The 26,727-nt window shown below is 56.5% G+C and overlaps 10 protein-coding genes across 10 annotated transcripts; 4 read left to right on the top strand and 6 right to left on the bottom strand.

Annotated features, from left to right (window-relative positions):
• Positions 1-5: 5 nt before the first annotated feature.
• On the bottom strand, positions 6-3,083 carry C7974DRAFT_456076 (uncharacterized protein). The gene is made up of 3 exons (XM_046145995.1): positions 2,547-3,083; positions 1,512-2,494; positions 6-1,350 (listed from the first exon to the last, which is right to left on the bottom strand). The coding sequence occupies exons 1-3, from the start codon at positions 3,073-3,075 to the stop codon at positions 217-219; spliced, it is 2,646 nt and encodes an 881-aa protein (XP_045996558.1). The 5' UTR covers positions 3,076-3,083; the 3' UTR covers positions 6-216.
• Positions 3,084-3,479: 396 nt separating this feature from the next.
• On the bottom strand, positions 3,480-4,726 carry C7974DRAFT_207206 (P-loop containing nucleoside triphosphate hydrolase protein). The gene is made up of 4 exons (XM_046136888.1): positions 4,562-4,726; positions 4,368-4,487; positions 3,883-4,261; positions 3,480-3,831 (listed from the first exon to the last, which is right to left on the bottom strand). The coding sequence occupies exons 1-4, from the start codon at positions 4,579-4,581 to the stop codon at positions 3,748-3,750; spliced, it is 603 nt and encodes a 200-aa protein (XP_045996557.1). The 5' UTR covers positions 4,582-4,726; the 3' UTR covers positions 3,480-3,747.
• Positions 4,727-5,806: 1,080 nt separating this feature from the next.
• C7974DRAFT_207173 (uncharacterized protein) lies at positions 5,807-7,820 on the top strand. Its single transcript, XM_046136887.1, has 4 exons — positions 5,807-6,099; positions 6,153-6,394; positions 6,444-6,770; positions 6,851-7,820. Exons 1-4 carry the CDS (start codon positions 6,016-6,018, stop codon positions 7,428-7,430), a joined length of 1,233 nt encoding a protein of 410 aa, XP_045996556.1. The 5' UTR covers positions 5,807-6,015; the 3' UTR covers positions 7,431-7,820.
• Positions 7,821-8,720: 900 nt separating this feature from the next.
• Positions 8,721-10,883, top strand: C7974DRAFT_396692 (carbamoyl-phosphate synthase arginine-specific small chain). The gene is made up of 4 exons (XM_046142102.1): positions 8,721-8,880; positions 9,036-9,048; positions 9,101-9,373; positions 9,426-10,883. Exons 3-4 carry the CDS (start codon positions 9,191-9,193, stop codon positions 10,680-10,682), a joined length of 1,440 nt encoding a protein of 479 aa, XP_045996555.1. The 5' UTR covers positions 8,721-8,880; positions 9,036-9,048; positions 9,101-9,190; the 3' UTR covers positions 10,683-10,883.
• Positions 10,884-12,932, bottom strand: C7974DRAFT_396687 (uncharacterized protein). Its single transcript, XM_046142101.1, has one exon. The coding sequence runs from the start codon at positions 12,860-12,862 to the stop codon at positions 11,036-11,038; it is 1,827 nt and encodes a 608-aa protein (XP_045996554.1). The 5' UTR covers positions 12,863-12,932; the 3' UTR covers positions 10,884-11,035.
• A 61-nt stretch (positions 12,933-12,993) lies between these two features.
• C7974DRAFT_456064 (uncharacterized protein) lies at positions 12,994-17,741 on the top strand. Its single transcript, XM_046145993.1, has 3 exons — positions 12,994-13,631; positions 14,032-16,646; positions 16,694-17,741. Exons 1-3 carry the CDS (start codon positions 13,195-13,197, stop codon positions 17,344-17,346), a joined length of 3,705 nt encoding a protein of 1,234 aa, XP_045996553.1. The 5' UTR covers positions 12,994-13,194; the 3' UTR covers positions 17,347-17,741.
• Positions 17,742-19,683, bottom strand: C7974DRAFT_207102 (uncharacterized protein). Its single transcript, XM_046136886.1, has 4 exons — positions 19,564-19,683; positions 18,886-19,503; positions 18,696-18,833; positions 17,742-18,648 (listed from the first exon to the last, which is right to left on the bottom strand). Exons 1-4 carry the CDS (start codon positions 19,600-19,602, stop codon positions 17,896-17,898), a joined length of 1,548 nt encoding a protein of 515 aa, XP_045996552.1. The 5' UTR covers positions 19,603-19,683; the 3' UTR covers positions 17,742-17,895.
• Positions 19,684-22,548: 2,865 nt separating this feature from the next.
• C7974DRAFT_207036 (uncharacterized protein) lies at positions 22,549-23,656 on the top strand. The gene is made up of 3 exons (XM_046136885.1): positions 22,549-22,743; positions 22,839-23,001; positions 23,107-23,656. The coding sequence occupies exons 1-3, from the start codon at positions 22,712-22,714 to the stop codon at positions 23,527-23,529; spliced, it is 618 nt and encodes a 205-aa protein (XP_045996551.1). The 5' UTR covers positions 22,549-22,711; the 3' UTR covers positions 23,530-23,656.
• Positions 23,657-23,975: 319 nt separating this feature from the next.
• Positions 23,976-24,450, bottom strand: C7974DRAFT_313150 (uncharacterized protein; the record flags this gene model as incomplete). Its single annotated transcript, XM_046138393.1, has 2 exons — positions 23,976-24,040; positions 24,078-24,450. 2 exons carry the CDS (start codon positions 24,448-24,450, stop codon positions 23,976-23,978), a joined length of 438 nt encoding a protein of 145 aa, XP_045996550.1.
• Positions 24,451-24,920: 470 nt separating this feature from the next.
• On the bottom strand, positions 24,921-26,036 carry C7974DRAFT_396669 (uncharacterized protein). Its single transcript, XM_046142100.1, has 2 exons — positions 25,231-26,036; positions 24,921-24,940 (listed from the first exon to the last, which is right to left on the bottom strand). The coding sequence occupies exon 1, from the start codon at positions 25,822-25,824 to the stop codon at positions 25,417-25,419; it is 408 nt and encodes a 135-aa protein (XP_045996549.1). The 5' UTR covers positions 25,825-26,036; the 3' UTR covers positions 24,921-24,940; positions 25,231-25,416.
• Positions 26,037-26,727: the final 691 nt, after the last annotated feature.

Here is a 26,727-nt window from a genome sequence, read left to right as displayed (position 1 = left end):
ATCGTGTTTTATTGGCTATGCTTTTTGTTTGCTAGACTATTGTTTCGATACCCGCGAAAGGACACTCCGTGACATGGCAAGGAACAAAAGATCTGTGCCACCGCCTTGCAGTCCGTGTATCGCCACCAAGCCAAACCATGTTATTATACAGAAAACTCGCCAAACGGCATGTCGTGGACCGAGCCGAAATTTTCCATCGCCAGACTTCCGAATGCCTCATTGAGCTGGCTTCTGGCCATAGGTGTACGGCTGGTTAGGGCTGGACGGGGAGAAGTTGTCAGCAGAATAGCCGTTCATGTACGTGTTGTTGTACTGGCTGCCATTGCTGTAGTGATAGGGATTGACACCAGCGTACGAAGAGGCCTCCCCTCTGTGGCGGCCTTGGTATGTCGAACGGCCGTTCCATGCTTGAGATTGCCAGTTGTTGCCGTAGTTGCCTCGCGGATCGCTGTGTGAGTCGTACTGCTGGGCCGCCGGAACGTGGGGCATCGGGTTCGTATCATGGGACATCGGGTTCGTGGTATGGACCATCGGGTTCGTAACATGGGACATCACGTTCGATGTACCAGAAGTAGGCAATGTACCAGTACCTGGGTGATGAGGAGTAGGCTTGAGCTCGGACAGCTTTTCCACAGTCTGCTGCATATGCGCCATTGCCTTCTGGATCTCTTTCAGGCTTGACTCCACTTCGGCTGTCTTCTTCGTCTGCTCAGTCATCACACCGAGCACTTCGGTCTTGAGAAATGTTTCGAACTGGTCAAGCTTTGCACCGATATTGTGAGTTTGGTTGCAGTTGTCATCGGCCTTCTCGCTAACCAAGTTGATGCGAGATTTCAAGTCTTCGATATGTTTGTCCAAGATGACCACAAGCTGTTCATGCTTAGTATTCGTTGCGTTGATCTGTTGCTTTGTGTACATGTCGAGGGCATCGTATGTGGTTTTACCAACAACATCCAAATGTTCGTTGGTCATGAAGAAGTGATCCTCGACTGTTTTTTGTGTACGCGGAGAAGGCCAAGGACCAGAGGGAGCAGTACCGTTGCCGCCGCGGAGCATAGGCGCAGGTGACATCTCGGCGTGCTGAGTGTGCGCGCCGGATCTTTCGCTCTTACGGTTACTCTCACACCCACCAGTGGGCAGCCCATGCATACCCGCGAAGCCGTCCTTCACGCGCGGGGGACCTCCAGAAGGTGGCTGTGCGCAGTCTTTGTCGGCTGTCTGTGGTTTTGCGGCATCTGACTCAATGGCATTCACACTGTTCTGATACATCGTTTCGACCGATTTGTCGTTGGAGCCTTCGTTGAGCAGGCTAGGCTTGAGCGGCGCGAAGAGCATACGGCTGGCGTCAGTCTGAGGTAAGAGTCAGTTCGGTGTAGAAGAAGATGCTAGAAGCTATGGCTTGGGAAATCACAGTGAACGTGGAATGAAGCAGGTCACTTGAACTAGGCAGGAGCTAAGCGCAGACCCACTATTTCGACGGGGTGAGTAGGGGAGAAGCGTCTCTCACTTACATTCTGCGACGGACTCTCACCGTCGGTGAAAAGCTGAACAGATCGATCAGATGGAGAGTAAAACCGCGGTGGCAGGGGACTCAGCCGGCGACCAATTCGCTCGTTGTAATGTTTGTCGTCGCTGCGACTCGACTGAGGAAGCTGCAGCAGCAGATCACGACGTTCGTCGGCCAGTGGTGCGCTATGGCCGCCTTCTTTCATTTCGCCTGCTTCACCCTCATCAGCATGGAGCCAATGCAGCGCCTCACCTTCAATGAGCTTGGTGTAGTCTTCAGCAGTGTATGGCCGATATTTAGTCGGACTCACGTCACCCATACCGTGAATAGCGGTCTTTGGAGGCGATGGACTGAGTGCAAACATTGGAAACGGTAATTGAACTTGCATGCCTTTATTTGGATGGCTGCCGTAGCTCTCGCGCAAATCCTCGTGAGAAGGCGCTCGTCGTAGTGGACTTGACGGGCCCCTGTGAAGACGAAACTCGGGAGGCGTATCTTTAGCAGGAGGAGTAGGAGGAGGCATAGACTCGAATGACGATTGCACTGAGGCTTGCTCTTGAAGCGGCGTATTCTCTTTTTCCGGTGATGAGCGCACAGTGGTATGGTTGCCACGTGTCGAGGTAGTGCGGTGAAGCCCGTCCGACGTAATGTCGCCATACAAGGTTGCGGACAGAGACTTTGATGTGTCTGATCGTGAGATCTTTGTAGGCGTCTTGACAACACGCGCCGACCTGATTGGGCGTGGCTCGAACCGACGAGGTTTCCGTGAGGGTTTAGTACCAAAAATCTGGGCTGCTTTCTGTGGCATTGCAGGTGCGGTGGCAACTGCGGCTGTCTTGCTGAACATGGGGAGACTGACACCAAAAAGCTTCTTCTTGGGGCTTTTAGCAAGCTCACCGCTTTCAGTATGTTTGTCGCCACTAACAGCCCTGCACTGAGCGCGAAGGTCTTCCGTTCGAATAAAAACCTTTTCCGGATCGATGGGTCCTACAATGTGTGAGCATTGGCCGTCGTTGTATGACAAATAGGGTATCAATACCTGTGGTGGGTGTTGGAGGGATCTGACCAGTCATTTTGAACAACTTGTTCTCAGTGCGGGACTCGATCTGAGATCTTGAGGTTGTCTCGTCTTGATCAAAAATCTCAAGCTGGGCTTGAGCTTCAATAGCGCTGCGGTGGCTGCGCTCTGACTGGCGGGAGCGCGTAGTCGAGCCATGTCGACTGGGTACGGAGCCGTGATCTGGCTTCCGTGGTGAAGTGCGGGCTTGGCCCATGAGACCCGAAAGTGTTGTCATTGCTGATGCACGGTGCTTGCTCGCTTGGGAGCCAGATTTGGGGACTGCGAAACCAAATTCTCCAAGTTCCAGCGGCGACGTCAGCGGTGTCGTTGTTCCAGAGCGCGCGGCTTGTTGGGTCGACGAAGATGCAAAACGCTGCGGGTGCTGATTACTGCCTTTGCCTTGAAGTGGCGCATTGGGAAAGGCGTTTTGGCCGTGAGCAACAGGAGGCCACTGGGGAATAGCGATTGGCGGAGGCCTTTTCTTGTAGTCTGGAGCTGGCGCAGGCATTCTGAGAGGTAGAGCTGCAGGATTATCAGGGCAGATGTGAGAGAAAGTGAGTAAGGTGACAAGGGACCTGCGGTATCTGTCTCCAGATTGAGAAAAGTTCCAATCACTCCCAAAATACAGGGGTGGAGGTGGAGAGCGTGTCCGCAGGCTGCAATGTTATGGCCCTACCAATGCAAATCTGTTGGCACGGGCAACCCCACACTAAACAAATCCAACTTTCACCTCACCTCATGTCACTTCGGATGAAGGGGGAAGAGTGCCACCTCGGATGTGCGAGAGAGCGTTCGAACAGATGGGGCCGCTGCCTAGGCTGTCGTGCTCGTAGCCGGTCGCAAATCTATGTGGCATGCCTGCTTCAATTAGCTCACAACATTGGAATATAACTCCAGCATGTTCCCAAGGCGTTGAGGTGTGTAAGGCTGTCGCCAATGGTATGATCGATTCTGTCGTTTTCGCTCATCCTGCGTCTATTATGGCCAAGTAAGAGACGATCAATGGCCAGAAAGGAACATTGTGCAAGCGAGCATGGGCAAATTCATAACTTCGAAGAAAAGCCGCTACCCACAGATGGCGCCAGAGAGGTATCCAAAAAAATTACGCCCAGTCAAAAGTCCTGCAAACCAAAGCCCACCTAGCTTGCTCTCTCCACTGCACTACTGTCGTATCCGTGCCTTAGAGGATAATGCACTTCTTCTCCTTTTTCGGTCCCTTGCCCTCTTTCCTTGTTGCTGGTGGCTCCAGTGCTGCGACAATTGCCTGCAGTCAAGTTAGCGTTACGCACCATGTCGCCCTCTGTCCTCTACTCACCTCATCAAACACATCCTTCAGCTTATATTGTGTCAGAGCCGAGCACTCGACGTACTTGACTGCGCCAAGCTCTCTCGCCATTCGCTCACCATCCTCGCGCTTGACCGGGGCCATCCTCTGCTTTGACAGCTTGTCCTTGACGGCGTTGTCTTCCCTTAGATCGACCTGTGTGCCGACAATCAAGCACGGGACACCAGGGCAGTGGTGATGTACCTCGGGGAACCATTTCTCGCGTACGTTTTCGAATGATGCAGGCGATGTGACGGAGAAGCAAACCAGGAAGACGTCGGTCTGCGGGTATGAAAGGGGCCGGAGTCGGTCGTAATCCTCCTGTCCGGCAGTATCGAAGAGACCAAGGGTGTACGGCTCGTCACCAATCCTTCGTTACAGTCAATCACAGCTCACATCGGAGTCGCGCAGGTCCGCCAAGCTCGCAATGCAAGCTCTACAAGGGCAGGCGCGGGAAAGAAGAGTGGGGGGCTCACATTACAGTGACAGCATAGTTGTCGAAGACGGTCGGGACGTATTCGGAGGGGAACTTGTTCGTGGTGTAGCTGATGAGGAGACATGTCTTGCCGACAGCACCGTCGCCGACGACGACGCACCTGTGGGGGAGAGCTGTTAACGTCTGGCTGCCTAGCGCGCACAGGATGGGCGGAAGGAGAGGTTCTGGGCGTACTTGATTGTCGCAACTACCATGGCTGGGGCTGGGGGCGGTTGCTAGGGATGCAGCTGCGGGTGTGAGCGGTGTGGATGGCAATGGCCGGCTCGTGGACAGTATGCGACAGCGGAGGCAGGTCGTGTGATGGCGGCCAGGAAGTGCGGAGATAGAGCTAGCGGGATAGAAGTCCTGCTTGATGTCCAACAAACGAGGGGTCGAAATGAGTGGAGAGCGCCTAGAGAGCTCGCCCGTCAGTGTGCACATTCACGACCGTTTTGCGGTTGACATCCGCTCCCGCGTACCTCTTGAGTCGTCCTGCGGTCCGGCGGCGGTGCGTGCTACGCTGGCTGGGCGGGCTTGAAACCGAACGTTTCGAGTTTCACGGCGGTCGGCGAGATGGACAATGAAGCGAGCGGGCCGGCACAGGCGGTGGCGGCGCAGCGAGCGGGCAACAAAGACACGGCGTGCGCGACAGAGGCCAGCGAGGTCACGTTGGGGCGAGGCGGAGGGCGGAGCGTGGAGCGTGGAGCGTGGAGAATAGGGTTGGAGGTCGGTACGTCCAGCTTGCCAGCGGAGGTCCAGCTATCCTATCCATGGAAGCGGTTTAGTGGGCTATCGTAAACCCTGCATGGCCCCGTTGGTACATATTGCTAGGGATCTGCACAATTTGGTGCCGGGTCTGCCTCTGCACGCATCTGCTGGCCAGGCCTGCTGCCGCGGCCAGATTGAGTTCAACGCGTGGCAGGCCCGGTTTTCGCAATCTCTACCCGACGCGCCGCCTGTTGTACATGGCTACCCGACACGGGCACATGCACAACCGCGCCCGTCATCGTGTGTTTGCGAGCATTCCAGCAGCGCTGCGGCGGGCTCAGCCTCCGTTGTACGCTGCGAGCGTGTCCAGCACCGCCCGTGCGCCGCCATGTGGCTGCTGGCTGCATTCCGTCATGCCATGGCCGAGGAGCTGGCCCGTTGCCTCAACGGCTGCCGCAGCAGGGAAGCGGTCAAACCTCAGCGTACAGACTGCCTGGGGGACTGTCCTCGAGCTCTACTGTGTACACAGTGCAAAGCGCCTGCTGCCCCATAGAAAATGTTGCAAACGAGCCTCGGCGGTCACTGCGAAAGCTGCCCCTGTGTGCGCTCAACATGTCGAGCGTGCATCCCACGCGACGCAGAAAACAGCACCGGGCTCTTTGTTTCAGTCTCGTCAACCGTGCCGTGCAGGACCGTGGAGTCTCAAATTGCGCGACCACCGCGAAGGAGTCGGCTTTGGCTTGGGACGCTGGAGGCTGATCAAACCCTTCTTGTGCCTTCCAAGCATGTCCGAGGACTTGATCCGTGCCGAAAAGTGCACCAGAGCTATGACCTTTCCTCAAACACCGCCGCACCAAGCTCCACGCGCATGCACCAGCGCGTTATGAAGCCTGCACCCTTCATCAGCAAACACCCTCGGACTGCATGTCGACGTTATAGCCATGGATGATCTTGATGATGATCTGGATCTACGCCACCATCGAGGCGTGAAACCCGATGTGTACTATCGGGTCCCAGCTAGTGAAGTACAATGCCTTCCTAGTCTGCAGACACCCTAGCTAAGATGGTCTTATTGTAGTCTTTGGATGGTGCACTTCGAAACGAGCTGGACAGGAACGCTTCGAGCCTGATTCCTTCAGATGTAGTGACAGAGTTTGTTTTTGCGGCCGCCTCTACAGTCACAATCCCTGTGACCCAACAAACCAGCCTAGATGCTCTCATTGAACCTCAAGATTACGCCCAGAGCATTCAAGTCGAGTATGCATTATGTCGAGAAATTGATGGCAAAGAGAGACTTGTCATACAGCGTGCAATTGCGAAGTACGCCATGCGCCCCTGCATACATCGGCGCCAACGCTGACACATGCAGATCCATTGTAGCAGCCATCGAAGAAACTGACGGCTTCAAGTACTCTGAGCGCCATGCTTCTAATTCTAAAGCTCGTGGTGACGGCGCTCGGTTTAGGTATGTCTGCCAAGACAGTCTGGAGAATAAAGACCGAAAAGCCAACAAGAAGAAGAAAGAGACGGATGCAGATAAGGCTGATGAAGTCGTCGTAGCCAAGAATCTAATACCAACACACGACTGTGGCGGTGCGATTCATGTGAAGTTTTCGATCAAGCGCGATGCCATCCACGTGGTGTACAAGCACAATCCGCTTCACAGGGATGTCGAGAGCCGACGAAATGGCAACAGGTATGTGGGCATATACCCGTGCTTCTTGCGGCGTCGCTGCTCTCCAGTACCACTTCGGAGGAGGAATTGACTCTGTACAGCGACTCTGCCAACCCGGAAGCAAACGGGGAATCCACACCCCAATCTGCAAAGATCTCCAACGGTACCACTAAGAAGAGGAAGCGAAGCAAGACAGACCACCCTGTGGCGGCTGACACCGATTTCCATGATCCAAACCTCGACATGTCTACCTCGCCTGAGGCGCCTAGAACTTCAGTGAAGAAGAAACGCGGTAAAGGTAGCACTACTTCTGCTACAGGCGCCATCAAGTCATCGACCAAGAGGACCAAGGCTTCCAAGGCGGCTTCGGCTTCGTCTCCAGTCAAATCTCGAAGGAAGGCTGCACCAACAGAATTGACCCCGCCGCAGAGACTTGCTAGGAACAAAGCATGTATTAGGTGCCGCGAGAAGAAGATCAAGTGCAACGAGGCAAAGCCGAATTGCAATCAGTGTAAACGAGGGCTGTGGACCTGTCAGTATGAGGTGGAGGGACCCAAGCGACGCTCGAAAAATGGCTGCCTCAATTGTAAGCAGCGCAGACGCAAGTGTACGGAAGAAAAGCCATCTTGCGCGTATTGTCTCAAGGTCGATGACGACTGCGAATACGCCGAGTATTCTTGAGAAGCCTGTGGCTGATATGGCATACACTGCCTACGGGATCCTTGACGCCAGCGCTGCCCAAGCCATGCGTGTTTACATCAGGCGGAGCACCAACTGACAGCTTGCATCAGCCCGCGCGCAAGAGTTTAATGCCGGAAGCAGCGAGACATTAGACAACTCACACGCTTACCCAAACATTAGAAGACTGCTCCGATGGTGTATAGACCTCGATAATTATTTTTAACGTGGTCAGCGATACCAGTACATGGTCGACGCCTGCACGCTGCTCGAATCATAATAGCGGCCAATATTTAGTACTGCTGCCAAAACATGCAAGATATATGGTGGATTGTGCAGCTGTCATCATCATACATTGATGACCAGTATACCAGATACTTCAAAGTGGCTGCATAATTTAAAAATTCAGACGAAACAGAGCTTTGAGCGACACTGGAGACGAGCCACGCAATATTCCATAGGGAGAATGGATCTATTTCAGTCTTTAGCAAGCATTTGACTATATACTTCGAAACACCGAAACATAGTCACTCTCTCAAGTTTCAGAGAAAACGGCGGATAACACCCTAAGTTTACCAAGTTTATAGAATACTTAACTTGTAGCTATCATAGCACCTAAAGCTAGAATTTAGTTAAATGTTACCTATATTGTAAGTTAAAAGGTGTTTTATAGAGTTTTTTCTTTTTTCCCTACATAACTGTTGTGTGGTGTACTTGGCTTATATTCTTAGTTCGCTATTTATTCTGGAGAGCCACTGGGTGTAAATTCTCTGGTGTATCGATCAAATGTGTACATTAGCCGATATCGGAACGGCGGTTGACTGTAAGGCGCCGGCGTGTAGAGGTGACCCACAGAAGAATTCTACTGCTTCTGCCGCACGCCCTGCGGCTGACAGCGGGTTTCGCTGGTACTCTTCCAGTCCGCTGCACAATTGCCCGTTGGGGCTACAGTAGCTCATGAGCCAGTGCTGCTGGTGGCAGATCTGTAGATAAGCACGATTCCTATGAGCAAACAATTCTGCGTCACGCACCAAGCACCATCACTGCACGCCGAAGTGCTCCGAACAGAGCTTCGGTGCTAGACGAGGCTTGCAGGGCGTTGAATGGTTCAGGAGCCTCACAGTGGGTCGCACCGCGAGCCCTCGAGCTTCCCCGGACACCTTTGCATTTGGTGATGTGCTTCGATGTGTCCAATCGATGGGCGGACAAGTGAAATTTTGTCACTGCGCGTCATTGGCACGCCCTGAAAAGGACTAGCCTTCGAGTGGGGAATGACCGTCGGCCACCTCGCGATAACCTTTCACGACTCACACAAAACCCACCAACGCCTCTCGCAGCTCGACACCATCACTCACACATCTCCCAAGGGTCCTTTAACCCGCCCTGTACTGACCTCTCCGGCTCTCCTTCCGTTGCGCTTATGCGTGCTGTTCAAACAACCTTTACTTCCCAGGTACGTAACCACCCACCGCACACTTCCATGATCCCTTATCTGTGGCCGCACACCGTCAATTCACCGCTTCCCATCCCTTGGCTCCTGCCATGTCCACTACATTGTTACTCCCGACCATCCCGACACGCTTGACTCTTGCTGACTGACTGGTGCAGGACTACATCTCAGGTATGCCGCCCGATGTTCGGCGCGTCGCGAGCGTCACTGACAATGCTGCCAGACCACCTGTGGAAGGCCTCAGTAAACTGAAAGCCTACCCAAACGATCAACCACACTTCCACCGCTATCGACCAACTCACACTTCGCCACCATGTTGTCGCAAATCATCAAGCCTTCCGCCATGCGGTCTGTCAATGTCCTGGGACAAGTAACAAAGAACCGTGTCCAGGCGCGTTACCTGGCCACCGTCCAATCCAGCACCGAACGCAAGAGTCCTTCCCCCCACCGAAAGTCCACTGAGATCTCTACTGAGCGGGCTACCTTTACAATCAAGGTATGGACGGCTGTGTTAGCATGCAAAAAAATTGTTGCTCACCAATATATAGAACGGCCCTATCTTCTCAGGCAAGTCCTTCGGCGCCAAGGCGAACATCTCTGGTGAAGCTGTCTTCACCACCTCGCTTGTTGGATACCCGGAGTCCATGACCGACCCCTCTTACCGTGGACAAATCCTCGTCTTCACCCAGCCCTTGATTGGCAACTACGGCGTGCCCTCATCTGCCCGTGACGAGCACGGTCTGCTTCGATACTTCGAGTCCCCCTACATCCAGGCCTCTGGTATCGTTGTTCAGGACTACGCTCTCAAGCACAGCCACTGGACCGCCGTTGAGTCCCTTTCTCAGTGGTGCGCTCGTGAGGGTGTCCCCGCTATTTCGGGTGTCGACACCCGTGAGGTCGTCACCTACCTCCGTGAGCAGGGTTCTTCCCTCGCTCGCATCACTATCGGCGAGGAGTACGATGCCGATGAGGACGAGGCCTTCATTGACCCTGAGGCGATCAACCTGGTCCGCCGTGTTTCGACCAAGGCACCTTTCCACGTGAGCTCGTCTCTCGGCGACATGCACGTTGCTCTCATCGACTGCGGTGTCAAGGAGAACATCCTTCGCAGTCTCGTCTCTCGCGGAGCTAGCGTCACCTGCTTCCCTTACGACTACCCCATCCAGAAGGTCGCCCATCACTTCGACGGTGTCTTCATTTCCAACGGCCCCGGCGACCCAACTCACTGCACACAGACTGTGTACAACCTCCGCAAGCTGTTCGAGACGTCGCAGGTTCCCGTCATGGGTATCTGCATGGGTCATCAGTTGATCGCCCTCGCTGCCGGTGCTAAGACCATCAAGCTCAAGTACGGCAACCGTGCTCACAACATCCCGGCTCTCGACTTGAGCACCGGCAGGTGCCACATCACCTCGCAGAACCACGGTTACGCCGTCGACCCCACCACTCTCAGCAGCGAGTGGAGGGAGTACTTCACCAACCTCAACGACCAGTCTAACGAGGGCCTGATCCACAACTCTCGCCCCATCTTCAGCGCGCAGTTCCACCCCGAAGCCAAGGGTGGCCCTCTTGACTCGGCCTACCTGTTCGACAAGTACGTTGAGAACGTGCAGAAGTACAAGGACCTCCAGTCCAGCTTCTCCAACAAGAGCAATAAGCCCAGCGCTGTCCTTGTCGACCTCCTCAGCAAGGAGCGCGTCGGTGTCCACCCCGACCAGCCCGATTTCGACGTGGGCTCCCAGGCGCCGTCGGTCGTTGTTGGCGGTGCTGTGCCTTCGTACCAACCCATCTCCACTGCTGCTTAAGTACGCTTGAGGATGCTTGAGTAGGGGATTGTTTGGTGGCACGAGGGATGGGGTCTGGTCGTTTTTGGAGTTTTGACGCGGGATATCTGCGGGGAGTTTTGTTTTTATGCTACTGGGATCTAGCAAGGGGTGGACAAATTGAGCTGTAGCCTCTGATATTTTGTATATGAATCAATACAATCAACCACTTAAGACCAAAAAAGCGTGTATAGACATGTTTGTGAAAGTCGACAAGTCGGATGCGGTGCTGGAAGTTGAACGACTTGTTGCATCTCTAGCACGTATGCACTCTGACAGCTGTACACACTCCAGCTCCCCGCCGTGAGACGCAAACACCCCCCCTCTCCCACGCCCTATGCCTTGCCAAAATCAGCCTCGACCTCGTCGGCACCCTCCTCCCCCTCGCCTCCCGCATCTCCACTCTCACTGTCCTTGGCGGCCTCACCGGCCCTGACCTCGTTCACGCGCCTCTCCCGGCGCTCAACCTCCTTCTTGCGGGCGCCGGCCTTCAGCTTCTCCCACTGGTCGCGGTAGCGCCCAATGACCTGCCTATCCCGCTCCGTCTGGCGGGCGAGCTGGGCGTTTGTGGAGCCCAGATCCGCGAGGCGGAGCGACTGGGCGGCGAGCTGGGCCTCGAGCTCGGCGATGCGGGAGCTTGGGGCCGAGGAGGGGGAGGGGGAGTCCGGGGACAGCGGGGGCTGGAACAGGGTGTTTTGGATCGGGGGCGAGAGCGGGGCAGGCAAGGTGTTTGGGCCGTGGGCGTGGGCGGGGGCGTTTGGGTCGCGCTGGGGCCTTGTGCGGAACGACTGGGCGAGGGCGGTGAACTGGTTCTGCGAGTTTGTTTCCCACATCTGGATGCGCTTTGCCTGGTTGTCGACGAGGGACTTGAGGGTTTCGTTTTCGAGGGCGAGTTCCTCGAGGGTCTTGAGGCCGGCGCCGCGGCCGGCGGCGATGGTGCGCTGGGCGGTGACTTGGCCGGTGGAGCTGCGCGAGCGGGGGCGGCGCGCGGTGGTGGGCGAGGGCGGGCCGACGCTTTCTTGGGCGTCGACGAATTCGTCTTGGCTGCCTTTCAGCGAGCCGGAACCTTCGTCGATGGGGTTCAGGTGGTGGGGCTGGCTGGCGGAGCCTTGGAGCATGCTCGCGTAGGTGACGGTGCCGCCGGATGTGGGGACGAGGTAGAAGGACTCGTTGGGGTTGAGCGGAGTGCCGCCATCGCTGCGGAGGGCGCGCAGAGCGGGCTTGCTGATCAGAGCGGCGAGATCAGGTACGGAGGACTTGACGGTACGCGAGGCTTCTGGCGACGAGTTGCGCGACTTTGCTCGCGACGCCTTCTCGGCTGCTGGAGGCGGGGCGGGCGTGGGAGGAACGGGGTTCAGCGGGAGCGAGGTGAATGCCAGGGGCGCCGAGATGGCGGAGATGACGCCCCCGAAAGCAGAGTAGAAGCGGCGGAAGTTGTCCTCGGGCGGCGGCGACGAGGGCGGCGGGGCCTCTTGTTGCTTCGCGAGTTCTCGCGAGCGGCTCAGGTCGGCCTTGCGGGCCTGGCGCTCCAGCAGGTCTCGGACGGGCGTGGCCTGGCCATCGCGCGGGGCGTTGGCGCCGGCGACTGTGACGACGTTGCCGCTGGTGGTCCGTCGGGCGCTCGGGATGCCGCGCTTCTCGGCGAGGTTGCTGGCGATGGACGGCTGCGGGAGACGGCGGTGGGTTCGCGGGGACGGCGAGCTGGTGCGCGCGGCGGCAGCCTTGGCCGTGGAGGCGGCCGTGGCGCTGTCGGCGAGTTTGGCGGTGCTGCTGGCGGTGGTCTTGCGGGCGGTCTTGCGCGGGGCCTCCTTGATCAGGGCGGCGAGCTTGCGGTGGTGGTCCTCGAGCAGGCTGAGGATGCGCAGGGCCTCGGCGTTGTGGGTGTCCTGGGCGGCGTCGCGGAAGAAGGCGGCGGCGTGGTCGTGCTCGTCGCCGGCGGTCGCGATGCTGCTGCTCAGCGTGGCCGTCTGGGCGTTGCGGACGTGCTCGTGGGCGGTGGTGAGGTGCGCCGACTCCATCGCGTCTGGCGTGGGTGCAGCGGCGTGGTTCCCGCGACGGCGTTGCAGGCTCCAGTGAGCAGTGGACTGGAGCCCGGTGACGGCGGCAGGGATGTGGTGTGCTGTGCCGTGGCGCCGGGCGATCACAAGCACTCCAGGGACCATGACGAACCGGTGGAGGCAGGTTTCAGCTCGGGACCCGGGCTGCGGCCGCCATCCGCGCCGGAACCAAGCTTGGGAAGCTTGAAGAGCCCGCCATCCTCGCCTGCGAGCCTCCTGCCACTGTCCTTGCCATTGCCATTGCCAGTCCGCCTCCCGCACCGCGCCCGCACCGCCGCAGCACCTCCGCCGCAGCACCTCCGTCGCTACGTAATCGTCCCCGCACGCTCGCCCACACCGCGACCGCGTCGCCTGCCGGCCTGAGGCCCGCCAGCTGAGGCACACCCGCGGACGCACACGCGCACCAGCACCGACTCGCACCAGCAGGCACCGACGCCATGGCGACCGTGGGGCGCAGGCGCAGCATCACATCGTCGCTGGGGCGCCGGAGCCGCGAGCAGTTGGCCGCCCCGGCCGACCGCCTCTCCAAGAGCGCCAGCACCTCGGCGCTGTCGGTGGGCAGCGACGGGCAGGGCGACGCCCTGGACGGCGCGCTCGATCGCCTGCGCAGCCGTGCCTCGGACGACGGCCGCAGCGACAGCTCGTCGACGCACCACCAGCGCCGCCTGTCGGGCCTGTTCAAGCGCAAGAAGCGCGCGCCGCACAGCAGCGGCCACGGCAGCAGAGACGACCTTGCCCAGCAACACGCCGATACGACGGCCGACACGACGCGCCCCGGCCCTGACGCGCGCAGCCAGAGCGACGACTCGCTGGGGCTGCACCGCAGCGTGGCCAGCAGCCTGCTCACCGACGACTCCGACTCGGAGCCCGCAGCGTAAGTCGCGTATCCCGTTGCGTATCCCCGTATCCCGTAACCCGTAACCCGTGCGCCGCTGCGTCCTCCGGCACGCCCTGAGCCCCTGTGTTGCAGAGTGCGCCGAGGCTGCCTTGCGCGCCTTGCCCGCGCGTCGCAGCGCCGTCGTGGGTGTGGTGCGGTCCTGCGGCTGCGCAGTGCTTGGACGCCGGGGCGAAGTTCTGGCCTCCACCTTCCCCACCGCACCACACTGCACACCAGCCCGCCGTATCGCCTCCCGCACCCTCGCTCGTGCGCCTGTCCTGTCATGCCTCGTCGTTCGTGATTCCTGTCGCCTGTCTTTTTTGTCGCTTTTGCCCATTGTTCCGCCCTGCATCGCTCATAGTTATACCTCGCCGTCCCCGACTGACCGCCGCCTCAGCTCGCCCGCACCTCGCCCGGGCATATCACCGCACAACTCCCATGCCGGCCTGCTGACCCTCTCCTCGCCCCTGATCGCCTCCGAGACCCTCGACTCGCTCGCTTCTGCCTCCTCCGCCGATGCCACCCTCGTCAACTCGCTGACCTCCGACGAGCCCGCCTCCACCCGCACCGCTCCCACCGTCGACGCTGCGCCCAACAAGCGTGGAGTCTCGCCCGTCGGCAAGCTGAAGGAGGCCTTCACTCCCACCCGCCGCGGCACCTCGCCCAAGCCCCGCGCCGACACCGACAGCGTCAAGCCAGGCACCGGCGCTGGAGCACTCGGCTCGCTCTTTGGAGGGAAGAAGCGCGAACAGCGGGTCCTGGACGACCCCATTGTGGCCTCCCCGCCCCAGATCCACGTTCCGTCTGAGAAGCAGTCGTCGCCGTCCCTGCGGTCGCTAGGTCCGACGCCCATCATCACCCGTCTTCCTGCAACCCCTCCAAACACAGTCGACGCCCCCACTACCTTTGTCACACCGCCCACCCCTGTAGATGGGCCTGGACCCTCGCCAACCGAATCTCTGCACTCAAGAAACGGCACCAAGCACAGTCCTTCCCAGTCGAACCCCAACGTAGTCGTCTCCCCTTCGGGGAACATGATATCGCACAGACGCGTGCGCTCAACTTCAAACGCCCCAAGCAAGCTCTCCAACTACATCTCGGCACCGCTCACCCCTCATCCCGAGGAAGCAAAGACCCCTGGGGGCACCGCTGTACTCAACTCGCCCAATACCGGTTTCTTTTCGTCCGTCTTCTCCGCCGCACAGAACGCTGCGAACCAGTTTAGCAACACTATTACGCAGAACACCGTGCCCAAGAACAAGACAGACAAGCAGCAGCCCAAGGAAGCAGAGGAAAGCAAAGACGAAGGAGAAAAAGTCACTGGTCCCACAACTGTCGAACCAACAACTGAAGGAGCTGAAAAGAAGCGGCCAGCTATTGAGACACTTGGGTCTGGAAATCTCAGTCTAGCACAGCTTGGCATAGCAGAGAGCAACGAGGTTAGCCCCATGTCCTCCGCCACGAACGTCACCATGAAGGCCGACGAAGCCTCCGCAAAGGTCGAGGACGCGGCGGCTGCAGATGCTGTCTCAGCAGCTTACGCAGCACAACCTACACCGATCATCAATGAACGTCCGCGCTCGCTTACCGTCGAATCTGGAGGAGCTGGTGCCGCTTCACCCAAGCGGGATGGCGATATCACAGATTCCCCAGCTGCTGGCTCAGTTCAGAGGCAAGGAAGCATCCGCAGCCGCATCAGCGGTGGAGGAGGAAAAAGAAGACGGCACAGGGGTAGCTCCGCTGCCACTGGCACTACCGTTCCTACTGCCTTTGGAGGTAGCACCACCAATTTGGCTCCTGCATCTGCATTACAAGGCCACCGACTGAACGGTACCGGCTTTGCTGTGGCGCCGCCAAAGCGCAACAAGGACTTTCACAATCTCTTCAAGAGCGTCCCAGAAGACGACTATCTAATCGAGGACTACAGCGCAGCACTCCAGAAGGAGATCCTGCTCCACGGTCGATTATACGTCAGCGAGGGCCATCTCTGCTTCTCCAGCAATATCCTGGGTTGGGTGACTAATCTTGTCATTAGCTTTGATGAAGTCGTGTCTGTTGAGAAGAAGTCGACCGCCGTGCTTTTCCCCAACGCCATCGTCATCCAAACACTTCATGCTCGCAACGTGTTCGCTTCATTTCTGGCTCGAGACTCCACCTACGATCTGATTATCGGCATCTGGAAAATATCACACCCCAATCTAAAGTCTTCGCTGAACGGCGTGACACTCGATGGTGCTGCTGGTACTGGCGACAAGACCGAAAAGGCCGAATCGATCGTTAGCGATGAGGGGACCAGCGAATCTGACGACGAAGTCTATGATGAGGATGCAGATGACGATGACGGCATTGGTAGTTTCACTGAAGCTGGTGAGGGCAGTGTGGCTGGAAGCGAAATCGGCTCTACGGCAGGCGATGCACCAGCAGCACGCAAGGTCAGCGCCGCCGTTGCCCAAGCGGTGGGCAGTGGCGGGCAGACTACTGAGACAGCAAAGGCTGCCTCGAATGGCGCTGCAGCGGCAACTAACGATTTCCCTGGTTCCGCAACCCACGCGGCCTCAGATTGTGCTGACGCTGATAAGCACTACGACAAGCTGCTAATCGACACAACCATTCCGGCGCCTCTGGGCAAAGTCTACAGCCTGATGTTTGGTCCAGCCGCTGATGTCTTCATGCGAAAATGGTTGATCGAGGACCAGAAATCAATGGACCTGCAGATGGAGCACGACAAGGACGGCCTGGGCGAGAAGAAGACGACATTCAACTACGCGTATACTAAACCACTATCCGCACCAGTCGGGCCTCGACAGACAAGATGTAACATCGAGATGACACTCGAGCAGTACGACCTTGAGAGAGCCGTCAGCGTGAATTGCAGCACGCAAACACCTGACGTCCCGAGCGGCAACATCTTCCTCACGAAGACAAGATACTGTCTGATGTGGGGACCGGGCAATAGCACGCGACTGATTATGACGTTCACAGTGGAATGGAGCGGCAAGAGCTGGCTGAGAGGTACGAATCGTCAATTCAGTCTCAATTAATATGCTAACATGGTTTAGGACCTATCGAGAAGGGTGCAAACGATGGCCAAATGTCTTATGCTACCTCCCTCACAGCTGCACTGCGCACTGCTGTAGCCTCCAAGATTACCTCTGGCCCCAAGACACCAGGACGCAACGGAAAGTCTAAGAAGCGATCCAAGACTGCAGCCCTGGAGGAAGCGCCCGTTATCGCCGCACCTGTCGCTCCCCAAGCAAAGCAAAGCGACTGGGGCCTCCTCGAACCGATCCGTCTTATTGTTCCCTTCTCCGACACGATCGAGTCTCTGTTCACACCGCAAATCATCATCACCGTCCTCGGCGCCCTGCTAATGTACTCCTGGTTCTTCCGCGGCACACCCGCCGGCGTCTCCGGCCCCAACCACTGGAACACGCACCAGCGCCAAGTCGCCTACGACGAAATCTGGCGGCACGAGGAAAGCGAGCTGTGGAAATGGCTCGAGCACCGCGTCGCCATCGACCGCGTCCAGCACGAAGCCGCGTACAAATTCACGCCCGACGCGGCCCAACGCGTCGAGCCCAAAAACATGAAGGAGCGCGAGATCGACGAGGCCATCCGCGTCACCGAGCAGAAACTCGCCGAGCTCAAGGGCTCCGTCGAGAAGGAGAGGCTGCGCAGTAGAACAAACAGCCCCATGGAAAAAGCGACGTGATCCCGCTGCGCCTCAAAGGAGTAGAATGCAGAGAGCCGCACGCACACATAGACGGGGAGGAGTGTTGTATATTACGCATGGCGATGGCGTTTCCCTGCTTCATTTTTGTTTCGTTTTGTCGTCTCTTTTTTTTCCCTTGTTTCTCGGTCTCGTTTGTCGTTTCCTTGCGTCTTGGATCAAAGCTTGTGTTGTTCAGCGCTGCATAGCAGCGTCCTTGGGCCCGTGTGGCCGTGTTTCATAGCGTTTGGGGGGTTGTGAAGAATACATCCTGTAGAGTCCACAATCGTTGCCTGTGCCTGTGCCTGTTCGAAACTGGTGTGGCTTGATGTGTGTGGTCCGGCGTCTGCGCTAACGTGATCGATATGCTGCCTGAAGTGAGTGAGCACTACGATCACGAGAGGTTGGCCAGAAGAAGGTAATGGTAGGCGTGACTAGACTTGTTTGATTACACGCATGCACTGCGCCTTCAAACTACTTCGTACTCCCGGCAGCCTCCCAGCCAAGGAAACACCACCGTCTCCGCCACCAGGCGCCCGTATTACACATCACCTAGATATACTTCTTAGTCCCCGCCTGCACCGTGGTCTGCACCGCCTTGAACGGCTCCAGCGGCACCGGCGCCTCCTGATACAGCCCGGGCACGCGCGCAACAACATACACCTTCGCGCACCACTCCGCCTTGGCCTGCATACCAGGCGCATTCTCATAGAACTTCCTTGCCACCACCAGCGGCGTCAGACTGCCAAACTTGGCCGTGTACCCCGTCTGCGGGCGGCAGTGAAACGGCACGCTCATGCAGATGCTGTCAGCGTAGCCCGCGAGCTGGCGGCCCCACATCATGAGCTGCTTGGGCTCGAGCGCGCGGTGGGTGCGCAGCAGCTTGAACGTGTTGGACTGCATGATCAGCATGCTCATCCAGTAGATCATGTAGCAGATGCCGGCACCGAAGTAGTGGAAGTTGAATACGGGGTCGAACACGCGGTCCGGGCAGATGGACTCGAGGAACGCTTCCATCGAGGCAATGTCCACTCTGTCGTAGCGCGGGCCGTATTTTTCGAAATCTGAGAGCCATTCAAAGGCCCGGTTGGCGAGCTTTTGCGAGTCTTCGATAATGGAGTCGAGTTCAGTTGGCGGGCAGTCCGGGGTGCCGATTTTGTCGGTGCGTTCCAGGAGCCGCGGGATGCAAATGCAGATGTCGTTCAAAGCGACATAGGGGTCTGTTTTGGCGGAGCGTGCGGTCACAGTAAGCCATTCGGGGCTGTCTAGTAATGAGGCTTTGCGCATGTGGTAGCCAATACTCAGCTATTTGTGATTAGTAAGGGGCATCTCGTGATCGGAACAATTCATACTGAGTTGTAGCGGATCGCATGGAAGATCTGGAGGCTCAATCGAGTAGTGAAGGATGCTGGGCCACGTTGTCTAACCAGGTGGAGCAGGCCTTGTACGTGGTAGAAGAAGCCGTGTCCTTGAGTGACACCGACAAAGACCTAAAACAAGAATTAGAGCACAGCGCTGTTGATGGCATTATTCAGCACATGCCTCGTATAATGTCAACATATAGGTTGACAGGAGGGTCTCGTCTTTCACAGCCAACACCGGGTCTTGAATCGCCTTCAACATCTGGGTCAGAGCTGCGCCATACATTGACCGAGATCGATTGACTAATGCACGGTCGCGATCATTTACAGCAAGCTGTGCAGCGGATAGTGCATCTATTGCAGCGAGCAGCACCGGGCTATTCGCTGGCATGGTTGGAAGCGCAAGCATCAGGGCTGATGGAGGCGGCAAAGCTGGACCATCAGCTCTTGGTAGGTAAAGTCGAATGAAAGTCCCCAGGTGCTGAATGCGATCCACAGCTATGACGCTGACCTGTTTAGGCACATTTGGCTCGACAGCAGGGGCCTGCTCCTCCTGAACAACCAGAGTGCCATATGAATTGTTTCTCGACGAATGGGCAGATGTGGGCTCCAACGCTTGTGGCGTTCGGTATGCATAGCGGTAGCGCTCCTCGTCCTCTTTGATCAAATGCGGCCGCTCTGTCTCGTTGTCGAACTGATGGAGAATAAACGATTGCGGAGGCCTGTATCCTGGACATTTCGTGCCTCTTCGTAAACAAGTATTGCACTCGGGCTTGGTCTCATCGCAACGGACTTTTCGCTGGGGAACGGTTTCAACTTTCGATCATGTGGAATGTAAAGGCGAGCCGATTTAGCGTACCTTCCTGCACTCAAAGCACCCCGCGGATCTTTTGGGCATTGCAGTACAGCGCGCACAACGGGTTTCACGAACTTGTGGCTCGAAGAATTGGAGGCAGTTAAGGTTGCGTTAATCGTGGGTGGTTCGAGCGAGACGTGTGGGAACGGAAGCTGTCATTCCGACTCGCGCAGAAGTCGAGATGAGCAGACGGCGTGGGCGGGGGCTAGGAGGGGTGACAGGGGCTAAGCTTCTCGCATCCTCCATAACGGCGACCAATCGACGATGACGACTTTGCAGATAACCATCGCTCAAGTTTGCGCAGCCTCGTCCATCTCAGCCGGTGGTGGAAAGATTCGTTCCGAGAGGGGGTAGTGATCCCCGCAGTCATTCACGAGCCTCGGCTCCTCAAGGGTTCGAAGATGTTGGTGCGGTTCTGTCCATTCTTTTACTCGGGCCTACGACGGCGTGGCAAGGCTTTTGTGATACTTCGCGACCGACATGCTTCCTAGTGGGGCCGTCGAGGATCCAGACGTTTGTGGTACCTACAGATCCTGTTGTCATCTAAAGTCGCATGTGGCAATAATGAGTATTGGGTTCGACGTCAAGTTCAATCGAAACTCAACGAAGAGAAGTTGATGACACAAGACACTTGACATGTCGGTGACGTTGGCGCTTCGTCCGGAAGTGGGGGACCTCTTGTGTTGAGGACGTTCTTGCGGTTTCAAGGACAGCTGTAGGGAAAGCGCGACACCGAATCTTATACCTCCGGTGTGTATTCCCGCGATGAGCATCATCACAAATCCTCCGCCACGTGACGCTTCCCTTTACAGCAAAGTTCTGCGAAGATGAGGCCGGTAAGCGAATCTTTGGGGCCGGGACAGCGAATACTAACAACGACCCTCAACCATTGGACGTATTTCACCGAATGATCGGCAACGGCACGGCTCTCAACATCGCTAACTATACAGTTGTAATGCTTGTTTCGACATCCGGGTCTCGAATAGCGATAGAGATCCGTCAACTGGCGGAGGACTTCTCCACGTGGGCTGGGGGCTGTAGATCTCGAGCGCACTAGGATTTCTTTCGGAAGGCTTCCCCTCTTCTCTACAGCTTCACCCGTCTCACAGTACCCACCTGGAAGCTCAGATTCTACTTACACTGATGTAGATCAGCACCAACAGATCAATTTTGAAGGACACCCCATAGCCTAGTATCGCTTGATCAAATGTGCGTCACCCACAAATCCACTTCGATGGACCAACCTTCCACCTCATGTAACAGGACAAGCCCTGATAGCGGAAAATTCATGAGATGTTCATGTCATCAACAAGCTCGCCTGATTGCAATGCCATGATTGATTTGCATGAATTACATATTTCCATCTACAGAAAACTCTCTCTGTAGCGGAGGCCGGTAAAAATGGCCGCCATCTGCCAGATGTTTGTATGCAATGGAGAGCTACGAGCAGAGATGTAGCGACGTAATAGATGACATCCGCTTGCCATGGTCAAAGCTGTCAGTATGACACTAGTGACGCAAAAGCTTGCATAATATCAGCGGCGGTGGGATAGTACTGTAGGACTAAAAGAAACGATGTCAAAATTAGAACTGAGCCAACTCTCAATTGTAGACACCGGCCCACCGCACTCGTGTTAAAACGTATGAGTTTCCACTTATCTACTGTGACGACCAGAACTACTCAGATTACGAACAGCACATGTGCCTTGCAGCGTCCAAAGCGATGTCGACTCAGCATAAAGGCTTTAATTGAATGAGCAACAGATGACGATGTCATCCGTGATTGAGTGCTTTAGACAGCAGTAACATTAGATTTAAGTCACATTCTAGAAGAGTGTTTATCTAATCACGTTGAGCAGTGTGGATGATATGTTACTCTGGTGCGCATTACGAGGAGACACGAAGCTGGTGGCAAGAACGGGGGTCCTCGTTGACACAAGTAGGGTTCCTCCGTGTGGCAGGTACCAGAAAATACGACGAGTAACCAACTCTTTATGTCTTTCGTTATTGTTGCTCATTGGACCTCATGTGTGAAGCGAGACCTGACGTCCTATCACAAACCAGAGCCTGTCGTCAGCGTGCGACGCCTCGGATCACAGTCTCTAAGTGCTACATGTGGCTGATGTATGAGCAACAAAGACACAGCGAGACACACAGTAGATATGAAATCAGGTCTCCATCACATAATTCTCTGTAATAAATTGCACACCGCCGTAATCACCGTATTGCGCCCCACTTATAACATCTACTCGGCATTTAATTGACATAAAGCCCGAAACACGCAGCAGTCCACGTATCAGCAGTCTCAATTCGGAAAAGCTGCATGCTTCGTTGCTCAAGCTTCGCTGTCTTATCCACAATTTGCCCATCAACATCTTGGCACTCTTGTGCTGCTTGCACAGCACGCTGGCGCAACTCCAAAGTTCCAGTCCTACGTCACACCCTCGCGCACTTCCCAGGATGGGAATTCGCTCGAAAAGCCCTTCCTCTCCAAGGCCAATCCAATAAAGCCCATACCCCTCCCAAGCCACTACCGGGATGCTTACTTGCGGTAGCTCCACTGCCGCATCGCTGGTGATCCGCGCTCCCGTACCTAGCCCTGCCCCTAAGCCTAATTAGACGCATCGTTATCATCGCCCTTTGCGCCTCAAGTAGGCCGCCAGAACACAGTCCTCGCTGCTCCTTCCTCGCTGCAGAAATTCGAGAGCCAAGCCTTCAACGACCCGTCACACCCGGGCGAGAACGAGCTCAAGCCAAAATACCGTCGTAGGGCCTCAATCGATGACGTCGGGCTTCCGCGGAAGCCGGAGCTAAGAGTACCCATCTGCAGAGATTGGTCAGACGAGCACACTGAGCTTCAATTCACAAAAGTCCCCGGTGCTCATTCGTCCATACACCTTTTTCTTTACAGCGACTTTTCAAAACTCGACGAATCGGCGTGCCGCATTCGGCGAAGCACGGCCAGCACGCACTGTGCAAGTCTCTCGAGGTCACGTCAGGTCTTACTCTGGAGCGCGCGGATCGTTCATATCGACGCCGGCGCCCTTGCTTGCGTTTGACTCTTCTTCTCTGCATACGCGCGCCCCCGTTGATATCCTGAGATACCATTTTGCTCTGCCCATTGCCGCGTGCGACGTTTTGACATTTGAACATGGAGTTGTCGCGAGAGCAAACGCAGACGAGGTCAGTTTCCGCGGGCTCCCGGATCGTGCAAAGCGCGGTCAAGAGCGCGAAAACGCGAATCTTCGTACAAGCAAATGAGTTCTGACTGTGACTAGATTTCTGGCAATAATTCTGCCCGTGCTCACACTCTCGACGCATTTGCTACTTTTGCTGTCTTCTGCACTACCAGGAGACAGCCAGACATGCGCGCTTTGGTCGCTGACATATAACGGACTGGGAGTGTTTGCAAGCATGCTCGGGTTATTGGGCGCAGTCAAGGTACGTAGTCCTACACAGCACCGACAAGCATTCTTCCGGAGAATGGCAAAGACGGCCCAACTGCACACTGCAACCATGAACGTGATTACTGACATTATTCTACAGTTATTACCTCGGCTCGTATCAGTCTACACCCTCTTCCAGGCCACTACATTGTCCTTCGTCACCCTCGCTCTCCTCAACACACTTCTTCCATTCGACCTGCGTTATATGAACCCGGTGATTCCGAGTTGGCGGGTAGACGAGACAGCGATATGCCGAGACATTCATGCAGGTTTCGGATGGGACGAAGAGTGGCTCATGCGGTGCTCGAAGAGCTTTGGCATGGTGCAGGTGGGCGTTGCTTGTGGCGGTCTGGTGCTCATGATCGCGCAGTGGTGGGCGTTGGTCACCGTAAAGAGCTGGAGCAGCGAGTTGCAGGGCCAACGGCGGAACAGAGGAGATATCGAAAAAGCTGGCTTTGAGACTGGAGAATATGGTTATGTGGTCAGAGAGAAGCAAGCGCTCTGGGAAAGAAGCGATATGTAACGGAACCTCCGTATGTTTTCAAAACCACCTGGTACGAACCGGTAGCCACTACACAATGGAATGCCTCTCTATGGAAATCTTCTAGCCACAAGTATCGAGATCAGAGGTGATGGTCGTCTGGGAATGTCTGGGATCCGACATGAGTATGTGTCGTGTCTTCGTCAGAGTGCCGGACTCGCATGTGAATGATTCGATCTGGATCCGCAGATTCTACTCTCAAGTCAATCTGGAGCACGATGACCATGACTTGATACTACAGGGGTACATACCAGGATCGACACACGTTTCCCGGACAAACAGTTGACTCCTTTCAGCTTGTGCGGCGTCACCGTTGGTTATGGCTTTCCTGTAAAAGACGAACTTCTTGCATTCTGTCTTGTTGTTTAGATACCGTGTGTATGCTGTCACAGGCCTGACTGAGCAGCTGTCACACTTGCAATCACACTTCAACCAAGACTGGATCGCCCCACAGTGCATGCACATCTGTTCCGAGCTGTCGACCCACTCATTTCTGCCATTAGCTTCCGTATGGACGATTCGCGCTAGACGACCGACGTGCCAAGAACAGAGCCTTTGAGGTAGTTCGAGGACGTCTGTGTCTCCCACGTTGGAATCATATGAAAACGGTATACATGTCGGGCTACTCGACGATCGGAAGCTTCTCAGAGGATAGACTGCTTTGCACAGAATGCATCGAAGATGGGTTGGATTCAGTGAGGGCTTTGCGAGGTAACTGAGGACTGCAAGACGTGCGCAGCGCGATAGGGTCTGATTTCGGAGCCGCGGTGCAAGAGGTAATGAATAATTCAATATCCGGTGGGAGAATTTCAGAGCCAGGATGCTATCTGCCGGTAGATAGTCGGCAACCTCCAATATCAACTCTGGAGGGAGGCTGAGTAACGACAAGGCCGCCGAAGTCATCTTTGAGCACTGGAATAAGTAGTGTGCTCGAGTGTTATCGCGATCAGTATGATATATGTGCTGAAGCTGTCACAATGGAACGGGTCACATAAAGGATAGACAAAGTGTTGACCTGTGCAGGTACCTTTTGCGTCACATGCACGGGATTCCGTTTGTGCACCAGGCGCGACCCCAGGATGACGGTGACGAAACTTGCGCTGTGGCAATTATCAGCAAATCCTGGTTCGTGACTGTTTCCGGTATCAAAGGATGAATATCTGATGCCAGGATCCTCATACAATAATGGCGTTTGACATCAGTTCGATAACAATAGACTTTGTGGCTGAGGTGATCGTTCAAGACATGGAAACAGGCGTGATTGCAGGCCCCTGACATCTTGCCTGTTCACTGGTGGTCATCAACGCCGTACAGAAAAGACAAATCTTCGGTGTCGATGTCATCCTCAAAAGCGCGTGACAAAGGGCATCCCGTGCTGTCAAGGGTTGGTAATCTGGTCACACAGTCAGGTACAGCGGAATGCGGTTTGATGATGGGAGATGTGAGGTGAGACAAGAGCCAGTCAAGAGAAGAAGGTACTGCACCGCGCCACACAGGCACGTCTGACCAGCCACTTGGCACTTTTGAAGGATCCAACTCATGCTCATCGCAGCCAAGAAGCCGCGTCTCTGACGCTCGGTAACTCCGTTGAAGCGCATACACTGAAAGAGGAAAGAGTGTTGAGGAGACTATTGATCATTCTTGCCTGATGGTGCGGGTTGCCAGGTAAATGGTTGGACGTGCCTGTGCGCAGTTGAGCTGTTCCGAGACGTGCCGCTGAAGATGTTGAGAGAAGAAGGGCTGTGCCTCCGTTACGGGAGAATGGGCAGACATGGCAGGGGTGTCAGGACCGTTACAGTCTGCAGAACGGACCTGCTGGCACGGACACGCTGCATCGACGTTCTCCAGTCGTTGTACTGGTCGGATGAATCATGAGGCTCGTCGACGGGCCGTGTACCACAGACGACAGGTGGGACAAAGCGCTACCGGGTTGCTCGGACAATGAGATGTTTGTTGTGGTGTGTTACGAAGCTGACATGAGGAAGACCGGCAACAGATGTCCGTTCCTTCAGCGGCTCGCACAACTGTCGACTGCGAGCTCGGCACGGTACCGTGTGCATGGTGGTGCTGCAGGCCGTGCAGCTGGTGATGCTTGGTCCGCAGAAGCGCTACAACCGCAGAGCAGACGAGATGGCGTGCATGCCGGCCCCACTCCAGCCTCATTTGGAAAGACGGCCGCTGCGTACCTATTCGAGGGAACCGAGATGTCCCGTTGGAGAGGTGCAGCAACAGCCATGGAAAGCGAGCTGTCCACAAGCCACGCATGTTGCTGACCATGGTGCTCTCAGTCTGTGACTGCAAGAGCGACTCGACCAGCAGCCACCTGGCGATATCACATCGGCGGGCGGCGCTAATTGGACGGTGCTCGCAAAGTGGTGGCAGCCCCGCACGATAGTGGGCTGGCTATCAAGTAGTCTGCGATGGAGGAGGGCAGAGCTGATCACGCTGGCCGCCAACGCCCGCCAACGCCTGCCAACGCCCGCATTCTCCTGCCGAAGACGGACGGCGCAGTGGTTGGCCCGAGGCGGGGGTGCAGGATGGCATGCATCCCTTTTGACTGTGCTGCAGCCATGCGTGCGGTAGGGCAGGCTGGCGACGGCTGCGAACCGCCGTGTTCGCAGGCGCTGGACGCAGCACACGACTGCGCGCTGCGCGCTGCGCGTGGCCAGCTGGGGTGCGCGTGTCAGAGCAAAGAGAGGGTCTCAGCCCAGGGTCCACGTGCGGCTGCGGAAAAGGAGAGGGCGGCCTGGCGGGCATTTATGGTGCCCTGCGTCCCGAGCAGTGCTGGTGGTGCTCGACCGACGACGACGCTCACATCGCTAGCGCCCCAGCAGCCTGCATCTCCCGCACTCGAGGGCACCTGCAGCTGCCACAAACGTCATGTCCGCAGACTCTGCTGGTGCTGCGCCTGAGGCCTTGGCCCGCCGGGCGAGCGCTGCAGCGGGCGTGCGGGCGCTGGCGACGGGCACTGCGACGGGCACTGGCGATGGGCACCTGGCGAGCTGGCGACCACGAGAGCCCTCTCGCCGCGAGGCTGCGGTGGGTCGCCGGCGACGACATGCGCCGCTGCAGCGCGCAGGGCCCATCAGTTGATTGCGTGCGAACTCGAGGCTAACTGCATCTCTCAATCTCCCTCCGCTCCTCACGACCCACGGGCCTGAGCGCTTGGCCAGGGTTAGC

Source organism: Boeremia exigua (genome assembly GCF_020726555.1).
Source record: "Boeremia exigua strain MPI-SDFR-AT-0100 chromosome Unknown C7974scaffold_7, whole genome shotgun sequence".
NCBI classification, from domain to species: Eukaryota; Fungi; Ascomycota; class Dothideomycetes; order Pleosporales; family Didymellaceae; genus Boeremia; species Boeremia exigua.
Note: the sequence above shows the minus strand (reverse complement) of the source record. Positions and strands in the feature narration are given on the sequence as shown.